Source organism: Struthio camelus, chromosome 1 (assembly GCF_040807025.1).
Source record: "Struthio camelus isolate bStrCam1 chromosome 1, bStrCam1.hap1, whole genome shotgun sequence".
Taxonomy (NCBI): domain Eukaryota; kingdom Metazoa; phylum Chordata; class Aves; order Struthioniformes; family Struthionidae; genus Struthio; species Struthio camelus.
In genome coordinates, this window is record NC_090942.1 from 192,199,870 (window position 1) to 192,213,540 (window position 13,671).

A 13,671-nucleotide genomic window follows, 5' to 3' on the forward strand; every position below is an offset into this window, starting at 1 on the left:
TTTTATGAAAGTTGTAAATACTTAATTTTTTTACCTGTTGCAAGTCTTTTCTGGACTATTGAGGTGTCATTCTGTATTTAAACATGCATGTTTTGTTTGTTTTCCCTCTTTTAGCCCTTCTTCACTAGTTTGTTTTTTTGAAAACCTTTTTTTGTCCATCATATCACTGAGGGAAGGAGTTGTGAGGCAAATTGTGAAGAGCATGTTAAAAAAATATAGCCAACTTCAGCTGTTCGGAATTTGAATCTAGTTTTCAAAAAATCTTTATTTTTAAAAATACCCTTGTTTCCTGTTTCTGCACTGTTACAGTTGAATTGCAGTAACAGTTTTTTCAACTAGAAGGGTTTGAAATTGTTTGTTTTTGAATAAACTGAATTTATTGCTTGAAATGATATTCACCTAGAAACATCAGGTATCACAAGGCTTGCAGTGACGTTACAGAAAGAGTAAATGTTTTAAAATAGTCTTTTAAACAGTGTTCTGAGCAGTTATAGCAAAACTTGTTATGCTTTACAAACCACTGAATAACACACACAAATCCTTTCTTTCTGGAACAAAATAATGGTGATGTAGTATATCAAATTAAATTGTTTTCTTATTCAGGCTTTGACATCAGTGTTCAAGTAATAGCATTACTTCAGCTCTAGCAGAGTTGTAGCAAGTCTGCTAACCTATTTTCCAATAATCTTTTCAAGTTAGAGTAATGTTTTGAGAACTGACTTTTTTTTTTTTTTAAATACTACATTGAGGTCAAAGATACTATACCATTTGCTTTTGGAAGAATGCTTAAAAATAATTTATTTTTATTTTGTAGGACTTGTGGCCTTATTTATGTGGAGCAACCCAGTAGTGAGTAAGTTTGCCTTTCCTAAATTGTATTTGTTGAGATAAGAACTAAAATGTGCTAGTACTCTGTCTTTTAACCCATTAAGATTGACCTAAGTTGTAGTATGTCATGTGTTTAATTTAGATTTAGTGGGGACTTTGAATTTCAGTGACAGATGATGAAAGCTGCAGAAGTGATATATATTTGATCACTCCTCCATGAAGGATCGCCACCCAATGGCGGGTGTTTTGGCAATCGAACATTTGGAGAGTGAGCTTCATTCATTTGTTGCTATGATTATGGATGAAAAGATGCCTTAGCACCTCCCAAATGGGGCTGAGTTCATGCTGTGACTGGAGAATAGGGCATTAGTCAAAGGTACAAGAAAGAGAAAACAGCTCATCACAGTTAAGCGAATTATCTGCATTCACTTTCTTTTCGAAGGATGTTACAGATATTTTCCGCTTCTTGAACAGTTTTACAGAAGACTTGATATTTTTTCAAATATATAGTCTTAATTATATAGGGAATGTAATGAAATAATAACCTTAACTATATGGGGAATGTTGCATGTTGTCTTGAATTGTTCCAGAGACTGAAACATATTTTCCAAAATTTAATTGTTTAAATTTTTATAGATCTGTTAATATGAAATCTTTATTTTGTGTCTCCTTACAGGATTTCTGCTGAACTCAGTTCTGTATTAGTTCTAAAAAATTACTGGATTACTTTTTTGCTGGCAAAAGGTGAATTTTGATTAAAGGACAGTTATTTTAATGAATGTTGTTGGAGGGAGCGTACAAGTTTGTTTTACGTGTCCAATATGAGAACAGCATCCTTGTTACAAATATCCATAGTTCAGGTCCAAAGTGTTCTGATTGCATAGCTTTTGTAACTACTCAGAAATATTTCTTTCTGTGCAATTTGGCTATTTTTAAGGTGGTGTTACTTGCAGTGTATGAATACTTTTGTATAAAGTTCTTAAGAGGTTTTTTTACTTTGAAGGCTGATATTCTGCATTTGAGTCCATTCTGAGATGCTTTACAGTCTGCCAGTGTCTTAGTAAAAGGCTGTTTAGCTGAAGTGACTGATATAATTTTTTTAGTAAGTCCCTGAAATTATTTCCTAGAACACTAACGTTCTTCCTTGAAAAGGCTACCTAGTTAAAGTTAAGTGACAAAACTATATACTATGAAAGTCTGAAGACCTGTCTCATTGTATGACTCCTACAGAAAGGAATGTGTTGTATATCTTAATTGCCACTTACTCCAGGTCTGTTATTATCAGTGAAAGTGTACACCTCTCTGCTATTTAAATCTATCTTGGAGCATCTGATCCTGATGGAGCTTTTTAACTAGAATTCTCTAGCCTAAGCATAAACCAAAAATTGAAGTTTTCTATCCTACCGTTTCATTGAGACTGATGATGAAAATTAAAATGCTACGGACAAATAATTGAAGCTGCAGGAGAACCTGGGTGGTGCTTGCTAATTCTAATAGCAAACAATGATTAAAAACTACCTAAATAAATATAGCACACGGAGGGATCCCTAAGTGTTTTGAGTCGGTATCAGCTCTCCAAATATTTTATGGTGTTTCACCCAGTCTTGGAATAGTCTTGTGGATCTTTTCTGGACTGTGAATCATAATTTGGTAAGAGCTGGAATAAAGTAGGTGTTAGTGATGTTCATGCTAACGCTTTTGCGACTAGTAAGCGAGTTACCCTTCATATAAATTGGACAGACTGAGCATGATAGTCACCATGTTTTGAATTTCTCTTCACTCTATACTAGTAACTCATTTACGTTTTCTGAATACTTACTAGCTTTCACAAAGTTTGTTTTTGTGGTCTTACCAAAAATGAGCAAGAATTGCACAGAAGTAAGTTTTGTGTGTAGGTAAAATAATCTATACCATTACTCCAGTCTCGTAAAATGGAAAAAGAAATAGTGAAGGAGAGGCAGGAATTTTGTGCAGAGTAAACTTAATTATATGTATCCTTTCTCCAGAGCAACAAACCTTTGAAGAATCACGAATTTTAAAACCATTAGGCTTTAAATAACACTAGCATCCTGTTTGATGCTTGCTGAATTCTAGTTATGGTATATTTTATTATGAAGTTCCACATCTTTGTTTTTCCAAAAAGACTTTAAAATCAACTTAGACACCTTCTCACAAGGTTTTTCTTTTGCTTCTAAATGTTTGCAGGGAAAGTGTTGCAGATGGAAGATGACCTGGTGATTTCTTTCCAGTTGTTGCTGTGTGTCTTAGATTATTTTATCAAACTGTCACCTCCTGCCATGCTCAAGGAACCATATAGTAAGGATTTAAGTTTTCTTTATTCACTAAGTTAAAGCAGAAAGTAAGTTAGCTTCATTTCCATTAGAGTCTTCCTAGCATCCACAATTCATATAAAACTTCTAAAACTTGTTAAAATGGAATTTAAGGTATTTTGGTTTAATCTAGATGATGATGAATTTGAATTAGATTATTTGAATGTGGCAGTGTATTTAATATTTCAGTTGTTTCTATTCCTGCTATCCCTTTACTATGTGTTGTACCCTTGCAAGTAGTTCAGGGGCTTGTTCAAACAGCTGTATTTGACTGGTAAAAGAGATTGGGGTTCTGGGCAGATGATGACTGAGAACTATTATTTAGTCTTGCTTTCATATTACAAAAGGAAAAGATGGTGCTATGGCTTTGTATTGTTTTATTGATTGATTTATAGCAGTATGATGACAACCTAAGTGTGCAAGATACTGGACTATACAGACATTTAAAAAGAAATATATGGTGGATTTAAAAAAATGTAACAGCAATGGTAGCTCAAAATGAAATGTTGGCAAAGTGTAGGTAGTTTTATGCTTTTATTATGTTTGCTTTATATTAGCAAGTGTCTTTTCCTTATTTTAAGTGAAAATATAATAGATCTTAACTGTAAAAACTTTTTCCAGCAATAACTTTTTGTATGTTCAACTTCTATACCTAAAGCCTGGGAAACCTCACTAGGAAGACAGAAAGTTAGCAAATATTTACTTGTAACTTTGAGAGAGAGAATTATATTTCTGTTGAATATTTTCTTCCACGGGCTACAGAGTTGATACTTACTAAAGTATTCAGAGGTACAATATGTGGAAAGCAATTTTTTGATGCTAATCAGGTTTGTCCTCTGCTGGGTTTGGATAGGACACCGGAGTTAATAGCCTAATCTACTTTGGTTCACAAATATCCACGATGTCATAAAATAGATTTGGTCTCTAAAAGCTGTGTTTTTAATGAGGGTATTTATCTGATGTAGTAATTGGTTGTTGTAGGTAAGGACAAATAATCTGCTTTTCTATACAAAAATGTATTTCCTATAATTCTAATTAAAATAAAAAGTTTGGGAAAGGATGGGCTTGTGACTAGCAGATCCCTGCCCTTCAGTACTTCTTTGAATTGAAATTTGTCCATTGTAGTAGGACAGACATGCTACTGCTTATTTCAGATGTTAAGAAGACATTAGTCTAGCTTAAATTGTGAGGCTTAAGTTTAATGGAATGCTGAGTTGAACCAAACTGTTTTGTTTCTGAACTCTGTGTTTACACCTTTTTCAGTGAAACTACGAAGGCTAGCAACTCATTAAAAAAGTTAGATTTTGTGCATTGTATCTTGAAAGAGAAAACTTGTCACGTAAGACTAAATTGCAGATACGAATATCACTGTTATTAGTGTAAAGCATAGATTTCTCACTAGAGCTGTATGTGTACAGGTCCTGTTTAAACTATCACTCAGTGCTGCTTCATTCTTTTAGCAAATACCACAATGTATTGTTGAAGTCCTCGTGACTGAGAGGCTTCGTGTTGTGCTAAATGATGTCATGTCTTATGACATGACTATGACTGAGGGTATTAAGATGCAACCATCGAAGTTGTAGTTTGTCAGATTTTTTTATAGAACAATTTTTTTTATAGAACAGTTATCAAATACAAGTTGCAGATGAGAACAGTGTGATTAAAATATAATTTTTAAACGAGCAGCTCTTAATTACATTAACATATGCTATTAGTATAATTAAGATATTTCAAATTGAAAATATTGAAGCCATCTACTTTGAGCTTAACACAACATTTTTAGCTCACCAAATTAAGGTTTTGATATCTTCTCCAAGGTGAATTTGAGATACTTTTTTTTTTTTTTTTTTTTTCCCCTCTTCTAATTACTTGTCTGACTTGGGAGTGTTTGGGGAAGGGAAGACTTCTCTGCAGAACCATATTCCAGGTTCCCAACTGTACTTAGCCCCAATGTGACTTCATTAACCTTCAGAAATGTGGTGTTAAATTACTCTTTTAGTTTATTGTTTCATGCTTCTAAAAAAAAAAAAAAAGAAGAAAAAAAAAAAAAAAAGAAAGAACACAGGAAAAAAAGCCAGAAAAATACTGACTCATCTGTGAAAAGGCTTGCCTAGCTTTGCAAAACAGCTGGTTATTCAAAGCTGCATGCAAAAAGAGCTATTAAATTCTGTGCTGAGTAGCTTTTAAAAACAAAATGTCCACATACTGATGCAGGAATTTAAAAATTAATTTTCTGTTTCTATGGATTTGCTGTAATGAAGGTTTCTTACCCAGCTGAACAGATGAAAAGGGAAAAAATTAAGAAAAAAGTGCCTGAAAAAATCATATAAAAATTTAAATCTCTAAAGCACTTGCTTTCTTTTTTTTCTTAAGAAGACTAACCTTGTTATGCTTCTGACTCTTTCCAGAATCTGCTGTGAGTGCAGTGACTGTTAATGGTTCATCTCGAACTCCAAGGAGAGGTCAGAACAGGACTACACATATTTCAAAGCAAATACGTATTGATACAGATACAAAAGTTATTGAAGTCCTTTGTAAAGAGCATGATTGTAATTTAGATGAGGTAATGGCTGTGTTTTAAAGTATGATGTTATATCTTGCTGCTAAACCCCTTCTGGAATATGCATTTATTCAAAGAGTCTTTTAACTCTCTACTTACGCTTAATTATTCCCTCAGGTTCAGTAGTGAAGGTCTTTCTCTAATACAGAGAAAGAAAAAGGCACTTAATATGGATAATGACTTTACCAGGGAGAATGCACTGTAAAGAATACAGTACAAAGTTGTATGCCTATCAGATCATGTAGCACATGGCTGCAGCCCTGGGATGCAGATGGGGTTTCACGGCTGCAGCCCACGATGTGAAAATGTACACTGCAAAGGCCTTGCTTATGGGTGGCATCTTAAAGGCCTGATTGTCTTTCTGCTCTGCTGATAAATTCATTTCTCTGTGTGTGGTTGTGTGGGTGGGGGGGTGTGTGTTTGGTTTTGGTTTTTTGTTTTGTTTTTTATAGTATCTGAGCCCATAGAAGCAGAAACATAAGAGGGCTTGGAGCACTGTCATTGCTTTCACAGTGCAGTCGTTTAATATTCTAGCAATGGCTTATATGTGCATGCTTACAAATAATTAACTTTTGGATATGTAGGCGATTTCATTTGTCCTTTATCAAAACCAAAATATGGTGCATTACAAAAGTATCTCATTTAGTTCCTTGCCTTAAACATGCAAGAGCAGTGTATGCATGTTTGCCTCTGTACTTTGCTGATGTTATGTAGTTTTTATTTTCTTTTTTCTAGGTCAAGAATGTGTATTTCACAAGCTTTATTCCCTTCTTGAATTCTGTTGGTGTTGTAGCTTCAAATGGGCTACCAGAGGTAATTAGAGTAGTTTAACATAGTTCAGCTGAGCTTTACTTCATGCCAAATTTCTCAAGATTCCATTTACATTTGATGAAGCTCTAGTAGGCTCTTCTAAAATCATTTAGTAAAGTATATTGTTTCTCAGGAATATGGCTTAACAGGGATTCCGGAATTCATAATGGGGTATTTTTATATGCAGTTTTTACATTTGAACCTAATAAACTTATTTTCTGAGGCTGAGCCAGTGGCCTCCCTGCCTCCCCAATTCAGCATTAAATAGTGTTGCATACCCATGATCTCGGTGAGGATGTTAATTTAGATGATAGCTATTACAATATCAAGCCTCTAAAGTCAATCTATAAAGGCATACAGTCTTAATTTAAATATAGTTGAGTTGTGTTACTTTGGTCATGTAGGAAAAATATCTACAAGATCAGGCTCAGTTTTGCAAGTGACAGTGTGGACTGCCGAGTCGTTGTAGAACTATTTTCATCTTACTGAGTTGTAGCCTGGATGCAGCAGTCTTACCTTTATGCAAACATATACCAGAGTAAGCCTTTATAGGTAACTTCCTGTGAAGTGTTTACATACATCGTTCTGAAAGCATTAGGTTTAGCCATTCGTTAGCATTAGAGATAGTAACCTAAAAATACGTAACCGCTGAAGCTTATCAGACTGAAAGTCTGCAGGATTCAGCCAAGTATATGTTCTGTTTAGTTTACTAATATGTTAGGAGGGTGGAGGGAACAAAACGCAAAGACTCGCTAGAGATCTCTATCTCCTCCAATGTGAATTTTTGGATTGCTGTAACATTGGTGTTTATATCAGCATTCTTAAAGGGTAGATTTTATGTACAAAGCTGTAACATAGCCACATGTTCTGCTGTCTTGTTTGGAAGCCCTATTTGACCTTTGAGGCAAAGGTAATTATAATAGTTATTAATCCTCACATCAATGAGGGTTCTCAACTGAGGCTGCTCAATTTGCTAAGCATAGTATCAAAGTTACCAGTCCAAGACTCTGCTAATAAAGATTTGATGGATTTATGTTTTTGAAGAATCCTGTCATGGGATTATTGTTCCTGAAACTTTAGTCTCTCAGGGTGCGTTCTAAAGCAAAGCAAAACATTATAGGTAGTTAATTCAGATACGTAAACCAACCAGCTATCAGCCATAGCTGAAATCATTAGTACAGCAGCTAATAATATGGGACGCTGAAGTTGACTTTCATCTTCATAAAAAGCGTTATGCTTTGAATAAATTTAAATTTTGTTTTCAAAACAAGAAAAGCTTCTGGGGCTTAATGTTGGTATTGCGTCTGTTTTCAGTATTGCATCTGTTTTCAGTGTATGTTTGATGAAGAATGTTGAAGAATGACCTAAGGAATAGAATGATTCAGAGCGCAACCATTTCGTCTAGGATCTGCTGCTTTTTCGCAGTGAGAGAATCTTAGGTTTACAGCTTATAAAATACAGAAATATTTTAGACGAAGAGCGCACTTAAACCATTAGGAAGATGATAAACATTTTTACTGAAAAAAAAATTTATAGTAGTGGAATTTTAAAGATCATCTTTGATTTGATAGTCTTATCTTAGAGTTTTAACCAAGAGAGGACTTTGGTGCAAATTTGTTTCTCAGAGATAAAGCAGAAGAAGAGGAGCGAAAGCTCTGTATGAGATACTTGCAGCTTGCTTTTTCTTGGGACTGTTTAGGGATAGCCTGTTTTCATATCGAGCATTGCATATTTGTGTAGCTGGAATTTGCCAGAGCACAGCAATACCTAGTGTATTTAGGGGCTCAGGGAATAGGTAGCTGTCAGATGACCGTCTGCTTCTGCAGGAGCACAGTAGCAGAGTTAAAGTGGAGGCTAGTATCTGGCCCTGATTAAAAATACCAGACTTCCAATCAATGTTAGTCACTCAAAAATAAATACTTTTCCATGCAAAATGAAGTACCATCAACATGGAGTCTAATTGACTAAAACTTTTAAGGAAAGATAATGTGGTATGAAATGATGGTCTTTGTTTTTGTAGAAATAGGTATGTTTCTTAAAAACTACACCAGTACGAATATTAACATGGAACAGGAAAACTCTTCCTACACTCAAAACAAGAAGGTTGGAATTTGGATTTTGTCTTTCATCTCCAAACCAGCAGAGAAAGGGACCTAGCAGGCTGTCCAATAGCTGTCCTGAAGATACTCATTTAAAATTTCCTGCTCTTAGAGGCACCTTTTTATTCTGGAAGCATGTATGTAAAAGCCTTGAAAGCATTAGTTTGATTTGCAGGTCTGACTTGCACTCCAGCTATTTTTAGCTCTTTTACAGTGTCAGGGCCTATGCTTCTTCAGAAGTGTCTCATGATCTTGGATTGTTTTCTCTTATAAAAGGTTATCTTCTGTTTGCACATGGGAACAATAATTTTCCTCTGGGTAGGCTGGTGTTGCTTGTTTGAGAAGTTGCTTTGTAAGTTCTAAAGTCATTCTCTTAGAGTTTCAGTATTGTATTCATGAGATAGAACTAGATTATGTTATTCAGTAAATTGTCAAGCTTATTGCTGTAAAACATAATTTTTCAATTTTTTTTTGAGTTTGAGGTTCTCTCGAAGCAGTATGAAGAGCTCTATCTCAAAAACAAAGATATAGACGCAAGATTGTTTCTGGATCATGATGAAACTTTACAGCCTGATCTCACAGCAGGGTAATATTTCCACTTGCTGGTTTCATATTATAATACAAAATGTGAAATTGTGCTTTTTTGCCCCCTCCCACCCCCGCTGCTCTAAACGGAGATCTCTGTATCCTGTTGATCTCTTAAGTTTGCAGTTCAACTAAAATTTTTGACCTCACTGGCCTTGCTCTACATTGCAGCTTAAATTGAGGAATATGTTAATGTTTCTCTAGGTAACGTGCTATAGAAGTCTACTCTAATTCTTACTCTGTGCAAGCCCCCATAGCTCAAAGTAAGCTGAGGAATCATGAGGAAAAGGAGGCTACGTCGTGTTAGTAAACTAGGCATGCCTGAGAGACTATTCTGGCTCTGGGACCGGGTGGTGGTAAATGGCATATGTCCTTACAATTGAATTACTGCTTCTTCCTAAACCAGCATAGTGGTATATGCAAGCTGCCTGCTGGGAGTAGTCCCGAGACCATTCTAACTCTTGAACTGTACCCAGAAATTGTTTGGGGAAGGGTAGTTTACGTGGGACAAAAACGTGCTTTGGCAATGTAGCAGGATAAACAGTTGAGTACCAACGCCCAGGCACGTTTCCTTGTTCTGTTTGCTAACACAGATGTTGAATCATCAGTAAACAGCAAAATTTTGGAGTATTTGAATTTTTTAGTCAGACATTTCCATAGCTTGATTCACAGTATGAATCTGTGGCTTTATCTATGCTAGAAAAGTATATTCATTTAAAATTGGACTAAAATGGGGCTATTGCTAGCTGTATGCATAGTTTAAGTTTTTGTTGTAAATAGAATTCTAGAAAACAGTAAGTTGGATGGGACCTTTGGAGGTCATCTAGTGCAACCCCCTGCTCAAAGCAAATCTACTTGGAAAATTATATCATTCTAATACCTGGAACGATTGGGCACCTAGATCTTGTAACAATCCATCCCATAGATTTTTCTGCAATTTAAACAAGTCTTTATTGAAAACGTTCTTTTTCTTTTGAATTAGTGCAGTACTACATACATTTGTTTTACTTTTCTGTAGCTTGCAGTTGGAGAGAACACCACAAAAAAACAGTCCAGAGGAGGAACTTAATATTATACTTCCACAAACTCCTGTTCGGTATGATTTTTTTTTACCATTGTGTTCTTTTGTTTAATATCCTAATTAGAAACGTTCATCTTGAAAGTAGCTGTTTTGATTTTTAAAGTAATCGTTTTTGGTTTTTTGTTTTTTTTTTTTTTTTTAAACTGATGCCTGTTCTGGTCTCTGAGTAGTGAACACAAGCTGAAGGATGCTGAGTGCCCCTGGTTCCTGCTGAAGTTGTTGAAAAAGTAGAAGGCTTTTTACTTGATTGTGTAAGAAGCACATGACTGAGAATGTCTGTAAAATAGATTAATCTATTTGTTCTTGAGAATTGACTTTATACTCCCATGGTAGTACTTCTGTAAGCTGTACTCCCATCTTCCTTTCCCATTTTTACTCCTAGCTCTGTATCTTCATGCCTTTCTTTCTGGATGTCAAGCTGTGTATGTCCACACGTTTCTTCTCCCATGATCTTTTTGTTCTTAGCATTGTTTTTCTTCTCTGGGAAGGTTAACATTTCAGAGTGCCAACTATATTCCAGTCTATTGAGAAGACGGACAGACATGGTAGAAATGTGGTATTAATTGCAGGTTCTTTGATCTACAATCAAATGCAGAAATGCTTCAAGCTTTGTTCAGTTAAACAAAGGAAAGGAAATTTGCATCCACTATTTTTCCCCTGTGGCACGCACTGGTTTTCAACAAAATTGGTATGGTTTTGCTCAGTGGCGCTTAGAACAGTCCTGGACGCTTGAGAACGAACCAGCTATGTCACTAAAATGTTGCCAACTGCTATATGGACAGAGAAATGCTGTCATCGGGAGTCATTCTTAATTGTCAGGCATAATGGAATCAGACAATGAAGTTCTTCTTCCATGCCTGCTTTATAAATCCCTTTCTCTTTAGCATTCTGTAGAGGTGGGAGAAGTTAAAATACTGTATACTTATTTACTACGTGCATTTTCTCAAATGAGTAATATTTTTTTTATTAAAAATACTTCTGTAGGACTTTATATGCTTGTGGAAGAATGAATTAGACTCTGGGCTTGTGTATCCACTGTAAAAGTTGCTAAATTCCATCTGCAGAAACTAATTGGTTTCTAGTTTAGAGAGCAGTAAGGTTCTAAAAAGCTTCTTTATAAGAATAATAAAGGAAGACATGCAACTGAGGTAGACATTGATCAGTATGTAAAAGAGCTTTTAATCGCCTGTGACTGCGAAAGGCTTTCTATGATTGCTTTAATGATCTCTTTTAGTTTTAAGCTTCTCATCTTTAACTGGCAAGGATGCTTTTTAGCCATGAAAACAACAACTTAACTATCAGTTCCCAGACCTTATGTGCTGTATCGGGAGCTAGGCCATCTAACGTGAAACATATTTAAAAAGAAGGTGATTGACAAATGTCATTTTTAACAAATAGCTTGTTATAGACTCTTTTTGGGTTACCATAGCATTTAAAAGAACCTTCCATAACACTGTGAAAGGTGTTTGACAAAAATTCTTGCTGCTGAAGTCTTTATTAGTATAAAGTCTAGGAGTAGCGTACTTCTACATCATTAAAAATCCAGAATGTGCTGAAACCTCTCAAGTCTTGAGAGCTGCTCTAGATATCTAGAGAGATATTTAGATTGTCTCCCTCAGGATTTGGGCTCTTTGAGCTGTGCGGAAGCGATACCATTTAAGACAGTCCAAGTGACAGCTTACTCGCTAGCAGTGATTTTTGGCTCTTAGCAACTGTTCTTAAAGTACAGAGCTGTCACTAGATGGCAGTAAACCTTTGATCACCAGCATTGAGTGGAAAGTGCAAGATTAACTCTCCCCAAGTAGAGCCCCTTACCAGCTACGTTGAAAGAACCATGCTTATGTAATCTTATAATGTTTCCTTTCTGGACCTAGGCATTTAGGACCTGCTCTAAAGTCCCTTGAAATTGATGAGAGCCTAATCATTGACATCTGTAGACTTTATATCTGGCCCTTTATGTAAAAATTGGTAGATAAAATGGATGTAAGTACTAGTTCAGAGCATAATGAGAATGGATTGTGCGTTTTCATTCTGTTTTTTCTACTATCCTTATGCTTTTCCATATTGCTAGTAAAGGTTTGGTAGAAGCGCTTTTATCTCTATCTTTATTTTCCGAGTGATATGAATCAAATTGAGATTAAACAACATTTTTGAGAAAAAATAACTGCTTGAAGTTGGCCTTTTGGTTGCGTGCAGTAAGCTCCAAAAGTTTTTTTTGAAAACTGAAGTTGTAAGGAAACAAATATGTAGATTATTCTAGGGCTCTAGGAAAATCTCAGAAGGCAGCACAAGTGCAGAAAAAGCCATCCAGAGGAAGCATCTTTCTGAACAGGAAAAGTAATTCAGACTTTGGCTTATGCAGATGCTAAAAGTATTTGAATAATACTGGAAGGAGGAATGCTATTATGCATCTCTTGCATAGAAGGAGATGTGCTCTCCTTCTTTTATCCAGTAAATGCAGTGTTTTAATGTATTCGGTAAGGGGAGAAGGGATGCTTAAGAATGGATTGTTTAGATGGTTAAGTTTCAGCCTTGGTGTTTTTGGAGTCAGTTCACTTGCTGTCTCTTTATGCAAGTGATCTAATCTTGTCCCTCTGAGCTATTTTCAGTTGGCTAAAATGATTTGCAAACAAAATGTACTTATTTGCACATAGATTTTTTTCACTCCAAAATGATGAAACCATGGCAGAGGTAGAGATTCAGTTTACAGAGTCTCTTGGCTTAACCCTTTTACAGTTGCAGTTCTGATATAAATGCAGAAGCTCATCAAACCCAGTTTGTCTTCTTTCTTTCATTTCCATGTACAAGTACCAGTGAGGTGCAGATATTTAACTCTGGCAGGAAAACTTCTGCAAATAAGAGGGAAATTGCTTTGCCTAAGTTTAAACTATATGAAAAGGTATTTTATTGCTGGAATGTTTTAGCCTGTAAGTAAGGCATAAGTTTCAGTTGTATTTGCTAACATTTCTTAACTATATAGTGTGACATCTGTACAGATTAGCAACGGATTCTTGAATCATAGTTTATCTGACTTCTCCAATGCATTATAAATCGAAGACTGTTTTTCTAAAGTGCTGTGGTTATCTCAAGCTGTTATTACTTCATGCTGTAGCATTTTTTCCCTTGAAAGTCAAAGTCTATCCTAGTAGTTGTTATTGAAGGCTGTAATTTTGGTATTGTATTCTTCAATATATTTAAGAGATTATATTAATCAGAAATTAAAAAACAATGACAAATTCAGAAAGTGACAATACTTCTGGAAGAATCAAATTGTTTCTTAGATATTAAGAGAAAATTTAACTAATATGTTTCTTTTCTTTTTAGGGAGGACAATGTAATGCTATTGCTGACGCACAATTTGAAATATGTTAAAAAATA

At 35.3% G+C, this 13,671-nt stretch overlaps 1 protein-coding gene across 1 annotated transcript in view; it reads left to right on the plus strand.

Annotated features, from left to right (window-relative positions):
- Positions 1-13,671, plus strand: part of RB1 (RB transcriptional corepressor 1) — an 84,650-nt gene that overhangs the window by 14,880 nt on the left and 56,099 nt on the right. The window contains exons 5-11 of the mRNA XM_068929818.1: positions 815-853; positions 1,505-1,572; positions 3,034-3,144; positions 5,567-5,721; positions 6,454-6,531; positions 9,104-9,213; positions 10,231-10,308. Coding sequence (XP_068785919.1) covers positions 815-853; positions 1,505-1,572; positions 3,034-3,144; positions 5,567-5,721; positions 6,454-6,531; positions 9,104-9,213; positions 10,231-10,308 — 639 coding nt within the window. The remainder of the gene's footprint in view (positions 1-814; positions 854-1,504; positions 1,573-3,033; positions 3,145-5,566; positions 5,722-6,453; positions 6,532-9,103; positions 9,214-10,230; positions 10,309-13,671) is intronic.